This window comes from Vipera berus, assembly GCF_964194415.1.
Source record: "Vipera berus genome assembly, chromosome: 5".
NCBI lineage: Eukaryota > Metazoa > Chordata > Lepidosauria > Squamata > Viperidae > Vipera > Vipera berus.
Genome location: NC_138207.1, coordinates 78,383,915 through 78,404,947, shown reverse-complemented (window position 1 = coordinate 78,404,947; position 21,033 = coordinate 78,383,915). Strand labels below are relative to the sequence as shown.

The window sequence follows — 21,033 nt, the reverse complement described above, 5'->3', positions numbered from 1 at the left end:
GTGTTCGTATGTGGATCTTTGGTTATTCGGGGTTTTTCCCCGCATAGAACTAAAGGTGGGGAAAAACCCGAATAACCAAAGATCCATTTATATATATATATATATATATATATATATATATATATATATATATATATATATATATATATATATATATATATATATATATATATATATATATATATATATAACTAAGGGAAAAAACAGGAATGAAAAGCAGCAGTTGATAGGTTATATTCATAAAATATTATTTGATCAAAATTGCTGTCAAACTTAGTGATGCACATATTTTATTCATTTTTTAAAAAAGCATCAAAATGAGTTTAACCTGTGACTTTTCTCTTAAGGTTTCTGGATTCAAAACATAAAAACCATTACAAGATATACAATCTGTAAGTATGCTTTTTGTATGTAGCTTCTATATATACTGGCCTTAAATGTGCTAAAATGCATCAAAGCAGCAGCCCCCAACCTTTTGGATGCCAGGGACCAGTTCAGAGAAGGGCACTTTTTTCATGGACCAGGGGTGTGATTTCGGGCACTGCCTGATCACTTGTACTGGCTTTTCACTTCCGCAGCCTGGTTTTTTTTTTATAGGAAACCTATTTTGTAATCTTTTTTTAAATCAAAAAAGTAGAGTTGAGCAGATCGGGAAAAGAAGCAATGATATGTTACCTAACTTGTTTTAGTTTTAGCAAGTGAATGACTTCATAATGAGTAAAAAGAGAATTAAAGCATTAATAACTCATAAGTTATGATACTTTATTCTGTAAAGTAATTGAGAGTTTGGAGTTTAATTCCTAATGATCTTTATTAGGAAAAACAGGTATAAAAATATTTTTAATATTGATTTTCTTAATGTAATTTTTTAAAAACAAGATTCAATATATTACCTGCTTCCCTATTAGCTGAGTGTTATTTAAGCAGGAGTTGGCTTTTATTTGTTTGTAGAAGAGAGTTATTAGGGAAAGAATATATACTTACCAGAGTCCCAAATTTGCCTAGGATCTTTATAACTGAACAGTGATATGAACTCACATTTTATTTGAGTTATTCATCTTTCTTATAATCACCTTTTTTCTTTTATTTTCAGATTTATGTGGACTATAATTTTATTACTTTGTGTAGAAATTTATTAGGATTTAGGTGTATGGTGATTATCACATTAATGCCACAAATAAGAGAAAGAATTCTGTATATAGCTGTTATGTTTTCAAATATACAGGTAATCCTCTTTTACTGACTGTATTTGGGACTAACATCCATCGCTAAGTAATGTCATTAAGTGAAACTTCAAGCGGCTACATCTTACTTAATGGTGTCAGTTCCAGCTGCATTTAATTGTGTGATTAAACAAATCCCTTACAGTCATCAGGTGACCACAACTTAAGACTTCCTGTCGGCTTCCCCAATGACTGCTTGTCAGAACCTGACTGTGAAGGTTGTAAATAGTGATCATGTGACTGGGATGCTATGATCCTTGTAAATGTGCATCAGTTGCTAAGCGCCTGTCACTTGACTGTAGGGACGCTGCAATGGCTGCAAGTTTGAGGACTGATCATAAATCTGTTTTTTCAGTCCTGTTGTAATTTTGAATGGTTTGCTGAAACTTGTATCTATAAGGCACGAAAAACATCCAAACACTAGTGCTTTTTTACTCTTCTCTTTATGATTGTTTTATTACATTGTAGAAAGAAATTTGGACTGTATATATAAGTTTGTCCCCCTATGAAATGATAAAATAATGCTTCATGCAATTTTAACTTTCTTTCAGATGTGCTGAAAGACATTATGACACCGCCAAATTTAACTGCAGAGGTATGTTTGTTTCGTATTTTTCATAAGTTAAGAAACAAGAGAGCAAGCAGAGCCTTGAACAATAATTCCATTTCAGATCTGAAGTGTTAATGTGTTAATATTAGTAATGTCAATTTTCCTTTTATTTTCATCCCCTTATTTGGGGGGGGGGAACCTCTTCACAAACATTTCATGACCTAATGAATTCCAAGCACACCAAATATCTCCTAGAACATCATGCAAGAGTTCAATCTCAAGAATTTCATTCTTAGTCCCTTGTATTCCTATCCCCAACTCTTAAATACTCCCAAAGCATACAATTTAGAAAGACTAAAAATTAGCCCTTCCCTTTCAACAGTCCTTTAGAAGTTTGGGATGCTGAGTTATGTTCCCCAACTCCTCAGAAATTGCTTATTCTTAAAAGGTAATTACACAGCCTGATAGTTATCCAGCTGCTGCTTAGCTCAGCTGTCTCTTGAGTAGATGTGTATTTATGTATTTGTCCATATTTTGAACTTGTTTAGAGGTTAATGTTATATGGGATATATATTTGTGGCTCTTTGTAAGTTTTAGTTAGTACCGGTAAATTAGGACTAATATTTTCTTTATAGCCAGAATTTGCACTTTATTTTAATTTGATCTCTGAGGGCAACAAGAAGTTCAGCTAAGGAAGTGATGATATCTCCAGAGTGTACCCTATCAGCTTTTTGGTAAGAGAGGAATTGAAACAATTTCTTTGAAACAATAGCAAAATTCAACTCATTGGAAAGAAGGCAGGTATCTTAGATCTCTTAAGAAGTTTGTTTTTGAAAGAGAAACCCCTACCAACAACCCCCCCCTCAACTCTCTGGCTCAGATTTCATCACTCATAGTTTAAAACAGATAAGTAAATAACTTCAATATGTAGTCTGGGAATACGGTCATGTAGTGGGCATTCAGGAGTTAATGCACAGATTATAAATTGTGTATCCCAGCATACACTAAGCAAGGAATTTATTTGTTAATGCATCAGCTTTTATAGCTGTGTGACCGTGTACTTCTATTTGACATAGTAGGTTTTCCATCTTATGATTAAAAAATATCAATATGCTACTTGCTGGACTGTATAGCTATAGGATTTTATTATTTTGGGATTGTTTTAATTTTTTTTAAAAAAAGGGGGAACACTGTATTTATAGCCTGCAGAAGGTTTTGTGACTCTTGCAATTCAAAGCAGAACATCTCCAGACATTTAGTCCCTGTGGCATATTGAAAATAAACATTTTAGAAGCCTTTCTCCTACGATTTGTGCCCACTGACTCAGTAAAATTCATGACAGACTGATGTTACAGAGAGAGCAAGGTATAAAATAACGATGAGGGGATAGTTATTTTAAAAATGATTGCTCTGCTTTGTCCACACACATTGAGATAGCTATTTTCTGAAAGTGGTCATAACATTTCTCAAAATTTTAAAGACCTTAAAAGATAAGGGCCCTTAATTCTGTGCCTTATTGGGAATGGGCTTATATTTAACAGTAAAGGGCTGTTGCTGAGGGGCAGCAGCAAATAGCTTGTAAAAACATGTAAAATATGTCTACTTTTAAACTGGAAATCACTGTTTAAAGAAAGAAAGAGTTCATATATCAGAACTCTAAAGAATATTGTTTTGCATGTTGTGCTTAATGGTTAATTCTACAGAATTTAAGAGCAGCTACCCTTCTCAAAAACTTACAGCTGAAGGGATGAAGGTTAGAGCAAGTATGAGACCTGTGTGTGCAGCCTTTTCAGGACCCAGATTGAGCCCTTCACATGTTCAATCATTTGCCTGAATGAGGACTTCATTTTTTCATGATCTGGATATACAACCTCTGTTTAAGAGTCTCTATTTTACCACAGCTTATCAATAATGATCTCATCAAAAGGATTTTTTTTCCTAGATTGCCTCAGTCACTGAGAAATGTAACTATATAACCCCAACCATTATCAAGAAAGAATTAAGGGGCTGTTAACACTGCAATGCAGATAAATTGCCAGGGTGAGAAGAATCTATCCTGTAAGAATTGCCAATGTGCAAGAATGCTGGATATAGCTTTGTAGAAAGTTCAGCAGTCTTCTTCTGGCACTTTCAGTGATTTAAGGAACTTTTGATACTCAGTGATATTGTAGGCTGAACCTACTCAGCAGGCTGGTTTTTTTACATTTGGTGGTGAAATATTTTTTGTTGCTGGCCAACTTGGTAGCTTTTGGTTTGTCTGAATATATCTCACTGATTTCACACCTTGCAACAAAATTTTGTACTAAGGAAATAAGATAATTGTCTTACCTCAGTTTCATTACATTTATTTTACCACCCACGAACTTGATTAGATGTGATTCATAAACTATACCTTAATGCTATCTAGTTCATTCTTCCCCACTCATTCCCTGTCTGAGAGGTAGAAGAGAATTTGCTTCCATTTTCTGTTAAATTCAGTTGCATTTGAATCTTGGCCACTGATTAATTTCACATATAGTTGATTGAGACAGAGAGTAAAATTAAACTCTTCCATTTGTCTTGCTGGTGCTAAATACAAAAGTTGACAGAGGGAGTTAATAAGCTTAAATATGTGTCATATGATACCCATTCATATTTTACTTCTGTTTCTGTGCATATATAAAACCAAAGCCATGGGTGTATATCTTATTTTTTTTTTGCTTTTTTAAAAAAAAACAACAACAACCCCTAAATGGTCAGATAGATTTAGACTGAATTGTGAACAGTTTTTAGTATCTAGATTTTTTTCATTGGAGTTTCTTGGGGAAATGGAGACCAATGAAGATTTTGAGTTGTGAAGCTCGTGTTATTAAAATAATCTGTACATGGCAATCTCTAATAGACTTAGAAATGCCCAGATTTTTTTATTCAAGGAATTGTGCAACAGATGTTTTTAGCAAGCAATATTAGCATTCAATAGAATGATACCATTTTTTGTTTTATAGTTGCACAGTACCCTTTTGAAGACCACAACCCACCACAGCTAGAGCTCATCAAACCTTTTTGTGAAGATCTTGATCGATGGCTTAGTGAAGATGGCAATCATGTTGCAGCAATCCACTGTAAAGCTGGAAAGGGACGAACTGGTGTAATGATTTGTGCTTATTTGTTACATCGAGGAAGGTTTCAGAAAGCACAAGAAGCCCTAGATTTTTATGGGGAAGTAAGGACCAGAGATAAAAAGGTAAGAAACTTGCTTTTTCCATATTTATCTTCTTTTCTTTTCTGAGTCTTGATTCTTAGATTTCATGGTTTGTTTGTTTTTTGTCCTTACTGTATTATGGATGGTGAATGTACAATTAAAAATATTGCATTGTTACTTAATTTCCTTTCACTTACATGATCAGAAACATCTGCCTTTAGGAAAAACTGTATTTGTATTTCTTTGCAATGCAAAAGTAAAATTCATTTAAGATTTCAGATATTCTCTGTAGTGTACTTTGATCCACTTTTTTGGATTTGAGATCTGGTTAGCATTCAGTCATTTAGTGAATATTCTTTTTACACATCTCTATAATTATGATAATAATTGAGAAATAGATTTCTTTCCTATTTTCACTGTCCAGTTTCATATGAGTATCATTTTTTTACTAGATATACAGCAACTAGAGGCACTTAGCTGAATTTAGCTGATCTAAAAAAAGTTCAAAAATCAGATCTGTTAAGACTTGGATGGGAAACTGCCAGAAAATCCCAAGGCCACAAACTAGGCTGGGAAATTTGAAGAAAAAGAAGAATGAAAGAAACATCCTTGTTTTATTGCCAAGAAAAGATTATTATATCAGCATAGTCATTAGAAGGCAAGGTCAGTCTGAGGGACCCTTACCTTGTTAAGAAAATTACATATTTCCCTTTGATCCATGTCAGAAATATATTTATTAAAAGAGGAAATACACATAATGAAAGTCTCACATAGGACTATCTTACTGATGCAGCTGTTAAAAGCACAGCTATGTTTCATTCGGGAAGGAAGCAGTATTAATGTGTCTGCTTCCTGCTTATATGTTAATAAGCATCAGTTGCTTAGTTGATTCATTGTATGTATTTCAGTTAATTGATCTATTTAACCCTGCATATAAGTTAAAAGAAAAATTTGAAAAAGGCTACCAGTTTTAGGCAAACCATGCAAATATTAAAGAACATACATTAGTTCATAATAATGAGGACAAGCATCTGCTTTCCAAATACCGTATATACTTGAGTATAAGCCGACTCGAGTATAAGCCGAGACCCCCAATTTCACCCCCAAAAACTGGAAAAAGTTATTGACTCGAGTATAAGCCGATCCGCCGTTCTGCAAGCCTGAATACACAGGAATACCCTGTGTGGCCGCGGCTCGTCGGCAGGTCTCCGTTCCTCCTGCCGACCTTTGGGGAGGTTTGGGCGCCTCCCCAAACCTCGGCAGGTCTCCGTTCCTCCGCGCAGACCTGCCGACGTTTGGGGAGGTTTGGGGAGGCGCCCAAACCTCCCCAAAGGTCGGCAGGAAGAACGGAGACCTGCCGAGGTTTGGGGAGGTTTGGGGAGGCGCCCAAACCTCCCCAAAGGTCGGCAGGTCTGCGCGGAGGAACGGAGACCTGCCGAGGTTTGGGGAGGTTTGGGGAGGCGCCCAAACCTCCCCAAACAGGAACGGAGACCTGCCGAGGTTTGGGGACGTTTGGGGAGGCGCCCAAACCTCCCCAAAGGTCGGCAGGTCTGCGCGGAGGAACGGAGACCTGCCGAGGTTTGGGGAGGTTTGGGGAGGCGCCCAAACCTCCCCAAACAGGAACGGAGACCTGCCGAGGTTTGGGGACGTTTGGGGAGGCGCCCAAACCTCCCCAAAGGTCGGCAGGTCTGCGCGGAGGAACGGAGACCTGCCGAGGTTTGGGGAGGCGCCCAAACCTCCCCAAACAGGAACGGAGACCTGCCGAGGTTTGGGGAGGTTTGGGGAGGCGCCCAAACCTCCCCAAAGGTCGGCAGGTCTGCGCGGAGGAACGGAGACCTGCCGAGGTTTGGGGAGGTTTGGGGAGGCGCCCAAACCTCCCCAAACAGGAACGGAGACCTGCCGAGGTTTGGGGACGTTTGGGGAGGCGCCCAAACCTCCCCAAAGGTCGGCAGGTCTGCGCGGAGGAACGGAGACTTGGGGAGGTTTGGGGAGGCGCCCAAACCTCCCCAAACAGGAACGGAGACCTGCCGAGGTTTGGGGACGTTTGGGGAGGCGCCCAAACCTCCCCAAAGGTCGGCAGGTCTGCGCGGAGGAACGGAGACCTGCCGAGGTTTGGGGAGGTTTGGGGAGGCGCCCAAACCTCCCCAAAGGTCGGCAGGAGGAACGGAGACCTGCCGAGGTTTGGGGAGGCGCCCAAACCTCCCCAAAGGTCGGCAGGAGGAACGGAGACCTGCCGAGGTTTGGGGAGGCGCCCAAACCTCCCCAAAGGTCGGCAGGAGGAACGGAGACCTGGGGAGGTTTGGGGAGGCGCCCAAACCTCCCCAAAGGTCGGCAGGAGGAACGGAGACCTGCCGAGGTTTGGGGAGGCGCCCAAACCTCCCCAAAGGTCGGCAGGAGGAACGGAGACCTGGGGAGGTTTGGGGAGGCGCCCAAACCTCCCCAAAGGTCGGCAGGAGGAACGGAGACCTGCCGAGGTTTGGGGAGGCGCCCAAACCTCCCCAAAGGTCGGCAGGAGGAACGGAGACCTGCCGAGGTTTGGGGAGGTTTGGGGAGGCGCCCAAACCTCCCCAAAGGTCGGCAGGAGGAACGGAGACCTGCCGAGGTTTGGGGAGGTTTGGGGAGGCGCCCAAACCTCCCCAAACGTCGGCAGGTCTGCGCGGAGGAACGGAGACCTGCCGAGGTTTGGGGAGGCGCCCAAACCTCCCCAAACGTCGGCAAGTCTCCGTTCCTCCGCGCCCTGCCTGCCTGCTTCTTTCCGCTGCGGAAAGAAGCAGGCAGGCAAGGCGCGGAGTTTGGGGAGGTGCGCGCGCACCTCCCCAAACCTCCCCAAACTTCGGCAGGTCTCGGACGGCGGTGGCTTGGGAGAGGTGCGGGCGATCCCGGAAGCACCAAAGCCTCGGCCGCGCACAAGTCCTCGGTAAGTTTTTTTTGTTGACTGGAGTATAAGCCGAAGTGGAATTTTTCAGCCCAAAAAGTGGGCTGAAAAATTCGGCTTATACTCAAGTATATACGGTACTTTAGAAAGTGTGTTCCTTCAAGAAAATCTGTTGCTTAGTTTAATTGAACAATTTTTACTAAAGCAAAAGGATTTTAATATATTAAAAGGTGAAAAATTCAATTTTTAGTTTTGAAACAGAAAGTTTTAATTTTAAAATTAAGTAACCATCATTTCTAATCTCTGCTCTTTCAAAATATGTACAATTGACATAGGTAGTACTCTTAGACAATGTTGCAAATTGCATTTTCCTATTTTATAAATGGGGTGGATGAAAGGAAGCATAGCAGAGTTAGATTTTACATACACCTTCAGAAAGAAGTATATTTTCAGTTGACAAAAGTTGTCCAGTTTGGTGATTTATTAAGTTGTAGCTATTTAACAATCCTTCCTATGTCTATTAAAAAATTATTGTAAGAAAAATATGCTCATAGATCAATGTCCCGGTGAAAAGAATAATGTTTATTCTTATGAATGATATTTAACTCTTAAATATAAAATGTACATTATAAAATATCAGATAATTAAATATATATATCAAATAGTTCTTGAGTCAGAGATACTATAGCTTAATCTAAGTTAAATATATTTTGTATTGAATCAAAAATTATTTGATCTGTAAATTCAGGAAGTACATTTTGTTTCTATATACAGCTTTGCAATTAGTTTGCAATAATGTAACTTTCACAAAGTTAGCACCAAATTGTAATTTTAATGTGAGTGAGGGCATTGGATATGTAATCATTTTAACTGTTTAATGTAAATTTATTTGAATTGATGCTACTGCCCTTTGCTAGCATGGTGTTTGAAGATCAAATATTGCTCTCAGCCTAAATGGTTTGCACATCCCGCTTAAGATGCTCAGGTTACTAAGGTAGTAAATAACATAGTTCATTTTGTGGGATGTTTCCTACTTGGATTAAATTGTATCACATTTGAACTCATGGAAAAAAGCGATATTTCTAACAAAGTGATTCCATATTCCAAACATTTTTTTCTCATAGTATAAAAGACTAGGATATTCACAAAATCAGATTTTTTTTCACAAATGTTACGTGCCTAAGCAATAATAATTGAAAGTATGCAGTGTATAAAAGCCTTACATATACAGTATATAAAACATAAAATACATAAAACATATTTAGGAAAACCTAGCCTTTAATAAAATGAAATTTGTGGAATTTTTTCACACCTTACACAATGTAAGACTTTTATTCTCTAATATGTAAAAGTGAGATGGTGATAGTACTATAATTTCAATAGTTTGTGAGTGTGAATTGAAGACCTTTTGAAGTAACCAGAAAATATTTAGTTTTCAAAAACTTTTTAGTTTTTTGACCAATCAAAATTTATTTACTGTCTAAGACCAAACACTTCTCTGTGGGCGCTCCGGCATTATGGAACCAACTGCCGGTTGAGCTCCGGACGGCATCAGACCTCCGATCCTTCCGCCGCGGGCTGAAGACCCACTTATTTGAATTAGCTGGTCTGGCCTGATGGGGGAATATGGGTTTTTAAATTGATTTTTAGTATTTTATTATTGTTTTTAACTGGGCACTGGTTTAATTTCCTTTTAACTTTTGTATCGTTATTTATATATGCCCTGTGAACCGCCCTGAGTCCCTAGGGAGAAGGGCGGTATAGAAATCAAATAAAACTAAACTAAACAAGAAAAAGACTAGTAATGAAGTATAATAGCCATAAAAAATGAAGTATTAAAATAGCGTGAAAATCCTAAAGCAATTAACACTAATAATTAATAACATAAAGGAGGAATTTATAGCTTCTACTAGCTATAACTCTTGATCAGAGTTTTGCAAACAGGTTTCTGAAGAATAGTCACCTAGGAGAAGGAAATGGACTCTTGGTTACAATTGCAATAGGAGCTATAAACAATTGGAAGTGTTAAACTTGATTATCAGTTGATGTATTATGAACATTTTACTAACTTGTGGAACTGATTCCACTCATCCGAACAGAAGCAAGTTTAGCTTTTGTTCAGGGGCCTTATATAGCAACCAGTTGTTGCTCTAAATAGGTAATGCAATTTCTACCCAAGTATATAATGTCCTATATGCAACATGTGAAATGTTAAATAAATCTCAGGACAGTACGAGGAAGACTGAATTGGATTTTGGGGCGTTGTTTCTAGACTTGGACTGATAAATAGCATTATTAGTCTAAGAAGGAGGCAATCTATTTTTTTAGTGGGTAAGTTCTTCCAGAGTCATTCTCATGAAATGGAATCAAAGGCTACCCTCAACTGTATATAATGTTACATAAAAGGCGCTTTTGGGGTGACCGTAATATTTCTCAGTTAAGTGGTGTAATGTGGTATACTGGTAGTCCTCAACTTAAGACCACAGTTGAGCCCAAAATGTATGTTGTTAAGCGAGAAATTTGTTAAGTGAGTTTTGCCCCATTTTAAGAATTTTCTCATATTTGTTAAGTGAATGATTGCAGTTCTTAAAGTGGTAACACAGTTGTTAAGTGAATCTGCTTTCCCTATTGACTCTGCTTGTCAAAAGTGGCAAAAAGGGATCACGTGACTCCAGGACATTGCAACTTTTGTAAATGGAAGTCAGTTGTCAAGCGTCTAAATGTAACTCACGTGACCATGGGGATGCTGCAATGGTCATAAGTGTGAAAATGGTCATAAGTCACTTTTTCAATGGCGTAACTTCGAATGATCACTAAATGAACTGTTGTAAGTCGAGGACTACCTGTATTAGGTCTAGGAGGAGAGCCTTCTCTGTGGCTGCCCCCACTTTGTGGAACATTCTGCTCTTGGCCTTCCCAAAAGAGGTCAAAAACTTGGCTCTGTGTCCTTGAATGGGGGGGGGCACAGAGGACCATGCAATTGTGGGGTTGGCTAGTGAGAGTCCTCCTGTCTGTAATACTCCAATGTTAAATAGCCATCCGTGGGGTTTTTTCTCCTTTTGATATTTAATGGTCATTGTTCTATAATTTAACATTTTTTTAACCTTAATTTAATTTTTAATTTTGATGTTAATTTTTATACATTTTTATTTATCAGTTGTATTATACACTGCCCAGAGCCCCTCTTTGAGGGAGATGGGTGGTTTAGAAATATTGCGCGCATACGCGCGTATACACACACACACACACACACACACACACAGAGAGAGAGAGAGAGAGAGAGAGAGAGAGAGATCTTGTTCTAGTTTCAGATCTGAACACTCTGCTCTACCATTGGCATGGCAGGGATCTTGGAGTATAGGGTGGTGGAGGGTGAGTGCCCACTGTATGTTTGGGGGCTGCCTTCTGCCCCTCAAAATAAGGTGCAGAGCAACCAAGATGGCAGAGATGGAGATAGGGTGGAGAGAGTTAGAGGCAGTCCCTTAACCTTATTGAGGCTAGGGGCTGAGAGGGACCAAGCCAGAATGGCTTGGGTTGGGTTGTGTACTTGCTTAACAACTTGCAATTCTTGATTTGCAATAGCAACCAGGACTGTCAGGATTTTTAATGTTAAGCAATGTAGTCATTTGATGTCTGGTTTTACGACTGCATTGCTTTGTGATGGAAAATCCAGTCCCACTTGTATTCAAGGGCAGCTCTATACTGTATATTGCAGTAGTCCAAACCTTAGGTGATAAAAGACATGAGTGACTATGAGAAGAATCTAGGCCTAATAACACAAGCATAGTTTTGCCCTTAATCTCCTAGTCTTTCCCCATTCAAATATTTTGATTGTCTCCTATGATAATACCAGCCATACCCTGGTGCGCCTATCTAGACCGGGATGCCTTGCGTACAGTCACTCATGCGCTCGTGACTTCTCGTCTAGACTACTGTAATGCTCTCTGCATGGGGCTGCCCTTGAAGTCCACTCGGAGGCTCCAACTGGTGCAGAATGCAGCCGCGCGAGTTGTGCTGGGGGTTTCCCGATACTCCCATGTTACACCTTTGCTCCGCGAGCTGCATTGGCTGCCGGTTGCCCTCTGGGTGAGATTCAAGGTAATGACTTACAAAGCCCTACATGGCATGGGTCCGGATTACCTACGGCAACACCTGCGGCCGGCGTCAACTTCCCTCCGTCCAGTGCGCTCCCACAGAGAGGGCCTCCTCAGGGTGCCTCCAATCAAAGAATGCCGATTGGTGGCCCCCAGGGGGAGAGCGTTCTGTGTGGGCGCGCCAGACCTATGGAACCGCTTGCCGGTTGAGCTCCGGATGGCCCCCGACCTTCGCTCCTTCCGGCGCGATCTAAAAACGTATCTATTCAAGCAATCTGACCTGGTCTGATGGGTTAGGGTTGGGGTTTTAATACGTTTTAATTATTGTTTTAACCTTGGGCATTTATTTAATCGCTTTTAACTTTTGTATTCTGTTTCTGTATTTATTGCCCTGTACACCGCCCTGAGTCCTTCGGGAGAAGGGCGGTATAAAAATAAAATTAAATAAATAAATATATATATATATATATATATATATATATATATATATATATATATATATATATATATATCTCAAAGGCAGAGAGTAACATGTAGGTTCTCATCTGCAATACATTTGCACTTTGTTGCACCACATGATAGTTCTGAAACTACTTCAGAATTATTCCAGAGTAGTTACCCTTTCTCTTTTGAAGAAATGATGCTTACATGTATAGAGGGCAAATCATAAAGGCTTAAAAGTTGCATTCAGAATGTCAAACAATTAAAAAAAAACCTGACAGAGTTCTAAAATAACTAAACACAAGATGAACACAACTATGTAGATATATGGTAGTTTGTGCTGAATATTCTTCAGCTATTATTATCATTTATAGGGGCCATGGTTATCTATACTGTTAGGTCTTGCAACTTAATGGCTACCAGTCTGTGCTTTGGTTGTTTGAAAAATGAATGCAGCTATTCATTTTTAAAATAAAATGTACAATTGTAGAGGTTTTCTTCAGTGCATATCAGTGGAGATAAGAGCACTTGCCCTGCTATGGGAGATGGGAGAATATATTTTGCTGAAATTTGACAATAGAGAAATTTTCTCTGCCTAGGATAATTGCAGTAGACTGCTTCTATCTCTTCACCAGTCAATTTCTGACAAGAAATCACCCACCCACCATATGCAAATAAAAATGCCATTTCATTCACTGGCAAATAAAAATGTCTGATGGATGCCTGTTTGTATAGCATAATTAGTATAAATTCCATGCTGTTGATCCCAGATCTGCTTGACAGAACAAAATGTACTTTTTTTGTTTTTCTATTTTTTTGCCATCATGGTGGTCTGAATTTAAAAAAACAAAAACAAAACAAAACAATGTCCTTTCCTGTTTTGGTGGTGATTTGCTGTTTTTCTTACTTGAATATTTTATGGCAGTCTCTGATTTGCCTATGGTTTAGTGGAGTAGCTGGATGACATTGGGTATAGGAGTAAGCGTGAAATTGAGTATTGAGCAGAAATAGTCATATTGGAGATTGTGGAGGTTGGAGGATTCGCAAGGAATGATCCTGAAAGTGGTTGGAAATTGGAGAAGATATTGAGACAAACTGGAAAGAGCTAACCGTAGAGACTTGGAAAAGCAGAGTTTGCGGGGATGAAAGAAAAGGATATGACGTGTTGTGAAGATAACAAGAATAGAAAGCTGAAGTTTTGGAACATTAGATAAAGCATTGGGGAAGAGGTCTAGATGATGCTGGATTTAGCAAGAATAGTGGAAAAAGGATTGTTAAATTGTGTAAAGTAGTTATGAGAATGAGTGCAACAAGTTTTGTTCTTCAGTTGTTTCCACTGTGGATTCAGGAATTGGTATAGTTGAAGAAAGAGAAAGTGATTACGTTACAGAAAAGAAGCGATACCAGTGTTATTTTGGCTACTGTAAGTCTGGAAGAGGGAGTGTAGATACATAATAAGAATGGGTGTGGATTGTAGCAGCTTTCAGACTGGCATCAGAAGAATGGTCTTTCCTGATGATCTCTCAATTTTAATGGACATCTGTGTAATGGACATCTGTGGATATAATTCCAGTTTGTAAATAATCTGGGTATTAAGTGAATATTCTCCCTTCCTGTTCCAGTCAGGGTTGATGGAGACCCTGGGCCAATCAATGTGGGAATGCCTTAGTGCTCAAGTTGTTTCAAATATATATGAAGCATTTAGGAAAGTTATCTGTTAGTTTAGTTTAGGGTAATTACCAATATTGTTTATATCTATCCCGTATTTCCCTGGCAGTGTGGTAGAAGAATTGACCTGATGGCTGGGAAGGGTTTGATGGAATATAGACTGATATTAATCTCAGCAGAATGAAGTACTGTTTATTCAGAAGCATTCAAAAGCGCTTACATTTCAGAACTCCATTATTTTTAGCTCTGAATGGAATGTCATTACTTCTGAAAGAAAGAAAAAAAAGGTAACAACTTGGGAGTCCTTCTGAACTCACAGCTCCTATTGATGCAGCAAGTTGACACTAGGCAGCAAGATTTTTATTGAGCTTCAGCTGCTGACCATGATGCAGTTTCTAGGTCTGAAGACTCTGCTAATGGTAATTTTTATCCTTGTCACCTTGTAGATGGAGAACTGCAACTTGGTTTAGAGTGGAGCCGCCCTTGAAAGCAGTTTGAAACTTGCTGTGGTCCAGAATGCACTTCCGTTGCTTATGGACTAGCTAACACTGGTACAGCAAAGTAGCATCCTTTATTACCATATACTTCTTGGCCAATTCAAGGTGCTGATTTTCATGTATAAAGCCCCTGTGACTGAGATCTTTGTACCACTGGAACTATCAAATTCAGGGGTCCCCAACCTTGGCAACTTTAAGACCTGTGGATTTCAACTCCCAGAATTCCCCAGCCAGCAATGCTGGCTGGGGAATTCTGGGAGCTGAAGTCCACAGGTCTTAAAGTTGCCAAGGTTGGGGTCTCCTGATCTAATTCATTTAATGCAGGCCATGAGGTCAGGTTGAGAAGTCAAGGAGAAGGAGCTAAGAAACGGGCTTTTTCAGGGATAAGCCCCTTTGCTATAGAAACTCATCACCAAGGTGAGACTGCTGTATTTACAAAAAGCACTCAAAGCTGGACTTTACCAATGAAATTTTAGAGCAGTGCATGTAATTTAGTTTGAAGTATTTTGAAGTAATCAGATACATATATTGTATTTGTTATTTTTAGTACCATGAGGTGATAGTCTGTGTTGAGTTTATGTAGGGAAAATTAAATATACTGATCAAGGAACATAAATATAAAAATAAAATGTAATATGATTGTGAGCAGGGGTCTTCAAACTTGGCCTTTTTATGACTTGTGGACTTCAACTCCCAGAATTCCTCCCAGAATTGCCTGGCTGAGGAATTCTGGGAGTTGAAGTCCACAAATCATAAAAGGGCCAAGTTTGAAGACCGCTGATTGTGAGTGTTCTTGTCACTATAGTGATTTTCTCATTTTCCGTAGATGCTATGGGCATTTTTCTGAAACACTCACTTGTAAGCCATCCAAGTGTGCAGTCCATCCAGGTGTAGCTTTCTTAAAATTTTATTTCATGGCTTAAAAAAAATTTCTCACCTGAGTTATCAGTTAGATTCAAATAAATATATGTGTCCCTTATATCCATATCCAGAGATTTTCTCAATGAAGGATTTAGATATACAAGAGTTGAATGAAAATACTGGTGCTTCCTTAAGTTCAGTTTAAATAGGGATATTTTAATAAATGAAATAGGAAAAATGAAATCTTTTGTTACCTCTATCTATTATACCATAATTGCTACTACTTTTAGACCCATTCTTAAAGCTGTCAGAAAAGAACCCAGTATATTATCTCTTCATCCAGTCTCAGCAATCCTTTTCAATTCTTAACTTGAATCAAACAGATTTCTTCAAGTTTGACAAAAGGTGAAAGTCACAAGGCCCTGCAATTGGACTGTATGACAATTGAAGAAAGGCAGTAAGATCCAGCTTCGCAGGTCTCTAGGGTAGCTCATAAAAGTGGTCTAGTCGTTACAAAATTTTGAATATTCTAATGAGCTCTGAGTTGATAGTAGTGCCCAGTTCAAAGAAATCCAAGTGAATAATACCATCTGCATCTCGAAAGCGCACAGCGATGAGTTTCCCTGCTGAAGTCTTGATTCTCAGTTGCTATTATTTTTTTTACAAGTGAAGCTTTGTAATGTTATTTCACGGACTCATGCTTTGTCTCTGAATCATATACATGCTTTTTTACCTGTCATAATTCTATGAAGAAATTTCTCACCCTCATTCTTGTAGCATGACATTAGTTGCTGGCAAATTTCTGCTTTTCAAACTTTGATTTCTGCTATCACCCATCTTGTACAAACCTGATAGAATTTAAGAACATCACCGTGACCCACATATTCCTGTGAAATGCCAAAACTTGGCAGCAATTTCCGATTGAGTCATCCGCTGATTGATCTCAATTAAGTCATCAACCCTTTCTCATGTGAAACTCATCGAAGGCTATCATGGGTTATCCACTTCGTTCTTGATCACCCGCAACAACTTTTTTCAGTTCACTATCTTTTTATCTTTTTTTTTTTTTTGGCCAGTGATGCACAGCACTCATCAAAACAGTTATTTCTATAAACAACCTGATTTGGCAGTGAATTACAATTGGAGGGATTCATTTGGCAGTAAAAATAATTCTGTCATGGCGCATTGCTTAGGAAGTTTACTGATGGGTACTCACTAGGGTCCCACTAGGGTTCATGAAATCATGAACAACAGCAGCACAATATTTTTTATAGCAATTTCCTGTGAAATGAACGAACATGCTAAAGACCACATCAGAGCTTCTTAGCACATTAGTATTGCCATTTGTTAGCAACTTGAAAAGCATTGCTTTTTATTTAACCCCCATGCATGATGTCCTATTCTGTGCTGCTAATACCCATTCTTTTGGATTACTGTGAAGATTTTGCCTGTCGGTTGTCTTTTATTGGTCTGAGAATTAGTGGTTATAATATGAGGAGGGAAAGTTTGTCCCAAGAGTTTTTTAGTAATTTATAATGGCAGAGAGAAAAGCATACATCTAAACAAACATTTTATTAGAGGTTTTGTTTGCTGGCAATGAAGACACCTGTCCTTTCAAGAAAAGAGCATCTACTTTGTGTTTTTGATTCTTGAGAAAGATGCTTATTGTCATGTCATCCCATTGTGTTTAGTAGGGAGATGTCACTGTCAACATATTTCAGTTTATTTCTCTGTCTTCCTTGGATAATAAGGAGTGATGTATAATTTCTCACTGTCAATCTTGAATTTCCAAGTGACAAATTATTTCTGCTAAGATTTCTTGATAAGGAGACACTTCACTGGGCATCTCTCAATGGCATATGAAACTTATCCTTTAAGAAATGCGTTAACGTGGTTTTGCATAGACCTTATATTGACCTTTCTTTGCTTCTGAACAATATTCTTCTGTTTGCCCATAAAGTTTGCAGCATAGCAGCCATTTGTACTATTTTAATAAAGCAGCCCAGAATATTACAGCTGGAATTTATGTCTGAATTACATTGTAAATAAAAATGTAATGCAAATCATCCAGACATCATACAACCTATACTAAAGTATTGGTGCTTTTAATAGTCTTCACTTCATTCAGTTACTATATATGCATTAATTGCTAATCTGCATAAGAATTCTTCATATTTGTGATTTCTCAGGATTTCTCAGTATATGGGAAAGAGTATCTTATAGAAATTGTAAAAAGTTGTAACAGTGGTGAGAGAACATTTGTAAACCTTTTAGAACTATCAGTAATCCTACAATAGTACAATTCAAATGTGATCAAAGTTCTACTAACATAGAATTGATAAAGTATTTCTCCTTAATAGGCATCACACAAAACAATGTACTTTATCTTGTCTTCATTGAACATATTAGGCCAACATTCAGTGCCTTTGTTGGCTTAGAAACTAGTGGTATCTCTAAGCAACAGTGACTTCAACTGAAAGTTTTCCTCACTTGAGGGTCATTCCCACATACTGGCTTGGCCTATCCTCCATACAGCACTACTTCATATCATTGATATTTTTAGGCTGCATGTAAAGCTCAGTTCAGTTCAAACCACAACAACTTGAATCCATTTAAGGTCATTGCGTTGGCTTAGTTATTGCAAATGTAAGATTTCTTCTGCTTCAGTCCTCTTTCTGTTATAGTTTAAAGTCAGTGGTGAGGATCATTTTAAGGTTCAGCTCATGGATAGACACCTGACAGTCTTCTATAGAATTTTCTGGTACCATCCAGAATGATAGAAAGCTGCTTGGGATCTAATGCTGTAAAGCAGCTTCAAACCATGATACTTCCACTGCCTTGCTTCATGTTGGATAAATTTTTTTCCCCCAAGCATCTTTTCATATAAATGCCCAAAATTTCCTCTTTCATGTATCTACAAAATGTTCTTATATAGCCTGACTATCTAAGTGGTCTGTGGTCAACTTGAGCATTATATTTCCTGGAATGCAGTAGTTTTCCAAGTTAGCTTCCAACGCATATCACTTTTACTCAACAATGTCGTTATGGTAGACTTATGACCACTTGACATGAAATGATGCAGAAATGACAAATCCATTGTCATTATCCTGGGGTTCTTTGTGACCTTCAGAATATTTTATACTTTACTCTTAGAATAATTTTTGTTGGATGACCACCCCTAGGAATAGTAACAATGTCCATTTGTCCGTTTGTATACTATCTCTTTGACTATGGATTGAACCAACATGTGTTAATATAGGTGAGGCGTCTGCAACTCATCCTCCATTGTCATTGATTGGAACATCTAGCTTAGTTTAAGCCAGTAAGAGAACTGGTTTTCCTATGGCTTTTCACCCTGCTCCTAGCAAAGACAATAAATGTCTTAATATATTCAGTAAAGACATAGCACAGTATCTTATTTAGGGTGTGTTTGCTTAATAAGAATCTGTTAACTAGACTTAGAGGAAGCTCTGTTTGCTTTGTAGGTTACATATTTGGATAATTTTAAACAGTCCACAAATTTTCTCTTGCTATTGTAGCTTTCTGTGTTGATGTAACCACATTATTTTCTTCAATTTCCCACTGTTCTATTGCTTCTATATTATTAGCTGGATTGTACAGACTTGGAAACTGGAAAACTACCATATGTCTCTCCATGTTGCATTCACTTTTTCTATATCCAAAATAACTCATTGCTCCTTGCTGTTTTCCAATTTGATTGGTTCCAAGAATCAAATTATATCTTGCTTTATTCAATTAAAATACAATTGCTTGTTGTGCAATTTCAGTAAAGTTTCACCTCACGTAACAGATTAATATATTTCTATGGTAACATTTTCCGGGGTACAAAGGTAAAAAGAGGTGCAGAAGTAGCTGTACTTTGTTCTACAAGCAGTTGCTATGTTTATTGAGCGTCTGGGAAGATAAAAAAGCAGTAACCCAAGTCTAAAACAGACATATATTACTATGCAAAAATTTTAGGCAGTTGTACAAAAATACTGCAAATTAAGAATGCTTTCAGAAATAGAAGTGTTAATAATTTATTTTTATCAATTAACAAAATGGAAAGTAAATAAAACAGAAGAGAAATCCACATCAAATCAATATTTGGTATGACCACCCTTTGACTTCAAAACAGCATCAATTTTACGTACTCTTTCACACAGTTTTTGAAGGAAATCGGCAAGTAGGCTGTTCTAAACAATCTTGGAGAACTCACCACAGATGTTCTGTGCATGTAGACTCTCAGATCCTTCTGTCTCTTCATGTCATCCCAGACAGAATCAGTGATGTTGAAATTAGGGCACTGTGGGGGCCAACTTCCAGGACTTCTTATTCTTTTACGCTAAAGATAGTTCTTAATGACATTGGCTGTATGTTTGGGGTCATTGTCCTGCTGCAGAATAAATTGGGGGCCAATCACCCGCCTCCCTGATGATGTGGCATGATGGATAACTAACTGCCTGTATTTCTCAGCATTGAAGACACCATTGATCCTGACCAACTCTCCATTCTGCATTTGCAGAAATGCAGTCCCAACCTTGCAAGGAACCTCCACCTTGCTTCACTGTTGCCTGCAGACACTCATTATTGTACTGCTGTCCAGCCATTCAACAAACATACTGCCTCCAGCTACAGCCAAATATTTCAAATTTTGACTCATCAGTCCAGAGCAATTGCTGGCATTTTTTCTATACCCCAATTCCTATCTTTTCATGTAGTAGTTGAGTCATTTAGCCTTGTTTCCATGTCGGAGTTATGGCTTTTTGCCGCAATTCTTCAATGAAGACCCATTTCTGGCCAGACTTCTCCGAACAGTAGATGGTTGTACCTGAGTCCCACTGGTTTTTGCCAGTTCTGTGCTGATGACACTGCTGGATATGTTCCAATGTCGAAGGGAAATAAGCATGACATATCTTTCATCTGTTGCATTAAGTTTCCTTGGCTGACCACTGCGTCTACGGTCCTTAACATTGCCAGTTTCTTTGTGCTTCTTCAAAAAAAGCTTGCACAGCACTTCTTGAAATCTCAGTCTGCTTTGAAATCCTTGCCTGGCAGAGACCTTGCTGATGTAACACCTTGTGTCTTGTTCCTGTGCTCAGTTTTGCCATGGTATGTGACCTGTAATATGGAACTTTCTTCCACAACCTCACCTTAGTATCAGAGTTTCAACCTACATATGAAATTGATGATCATTGGCACCTACTTGGTATAGTTGGTTAATCATACACCTGCCTCTAATCCTACAAAATCCCTGACTGTGCAAGTGCACAAGTGTAAGAATTGATGTTGGTTTGAAGCCGAAGGGTAGTCACACCAAATATTTATTTGATTTAGATTTTTCTTCCATTTGCTAACTTTGCATTTTGTAAATTGATAAAAAATAATTAAAATATATATTTTTGAAAGCATTCTTAACTTACAGCATTTTTGCGTAACTGCCCAGAACTTTTACTACAGGACTGTAGTTCTGGGTTTTCTTTTTATCAAATACATTAGCTTAATCATAAACAGGCAGCTGCATGAGGCTCATATCTTTTCTGCCTTCAATTGCATCATAAAATAGTCTCATTTTCCACCTTACTTTAGCAGAAAACAAGTAAAAATTCACGTATAAGCTTTTGTGTAGACTTGACACACCTG

General features: G+C 38.5%; 1 protein-coding gene across 4 annotated transcripts in view; it reads left to right on the top strand.

Annotated features, from left to right (window-relative positions):
- Positions 1 to 21,033, top strand: part of PTEN (phosphatase and tensin homolog) — a 66,309-nt gene that overhangs the window by 19,851 nt on the left and 25,425 nt on the right. For 2 of the 4 annotated variants that reach the window (XM_081328673.1, XM_081328674.1), the window contains exons 3-5: positions 348 to 392; positions 1,775 to 1,818; positions 4,758 to 4,996. In XM_081328673.1, the coding sequence (XP_081184799.1) occupies positions 348 to 392; positions 1,775 to 1,818; positions 4,758 to 4,996 (328 nt within the window). Of the gene's footprint in view, positions 1 to 347; positions 393 to 1,774; positions 1,819 to 4,757; positions 4,997 to 5,410; positions 5,618 to 14,478; positions 14,584 to 21,033 lie in introns of those variants that run through there. The other 2 variants (XM_081328675.1, XM_081328676.1) reach the window with 2 other exon arrangements.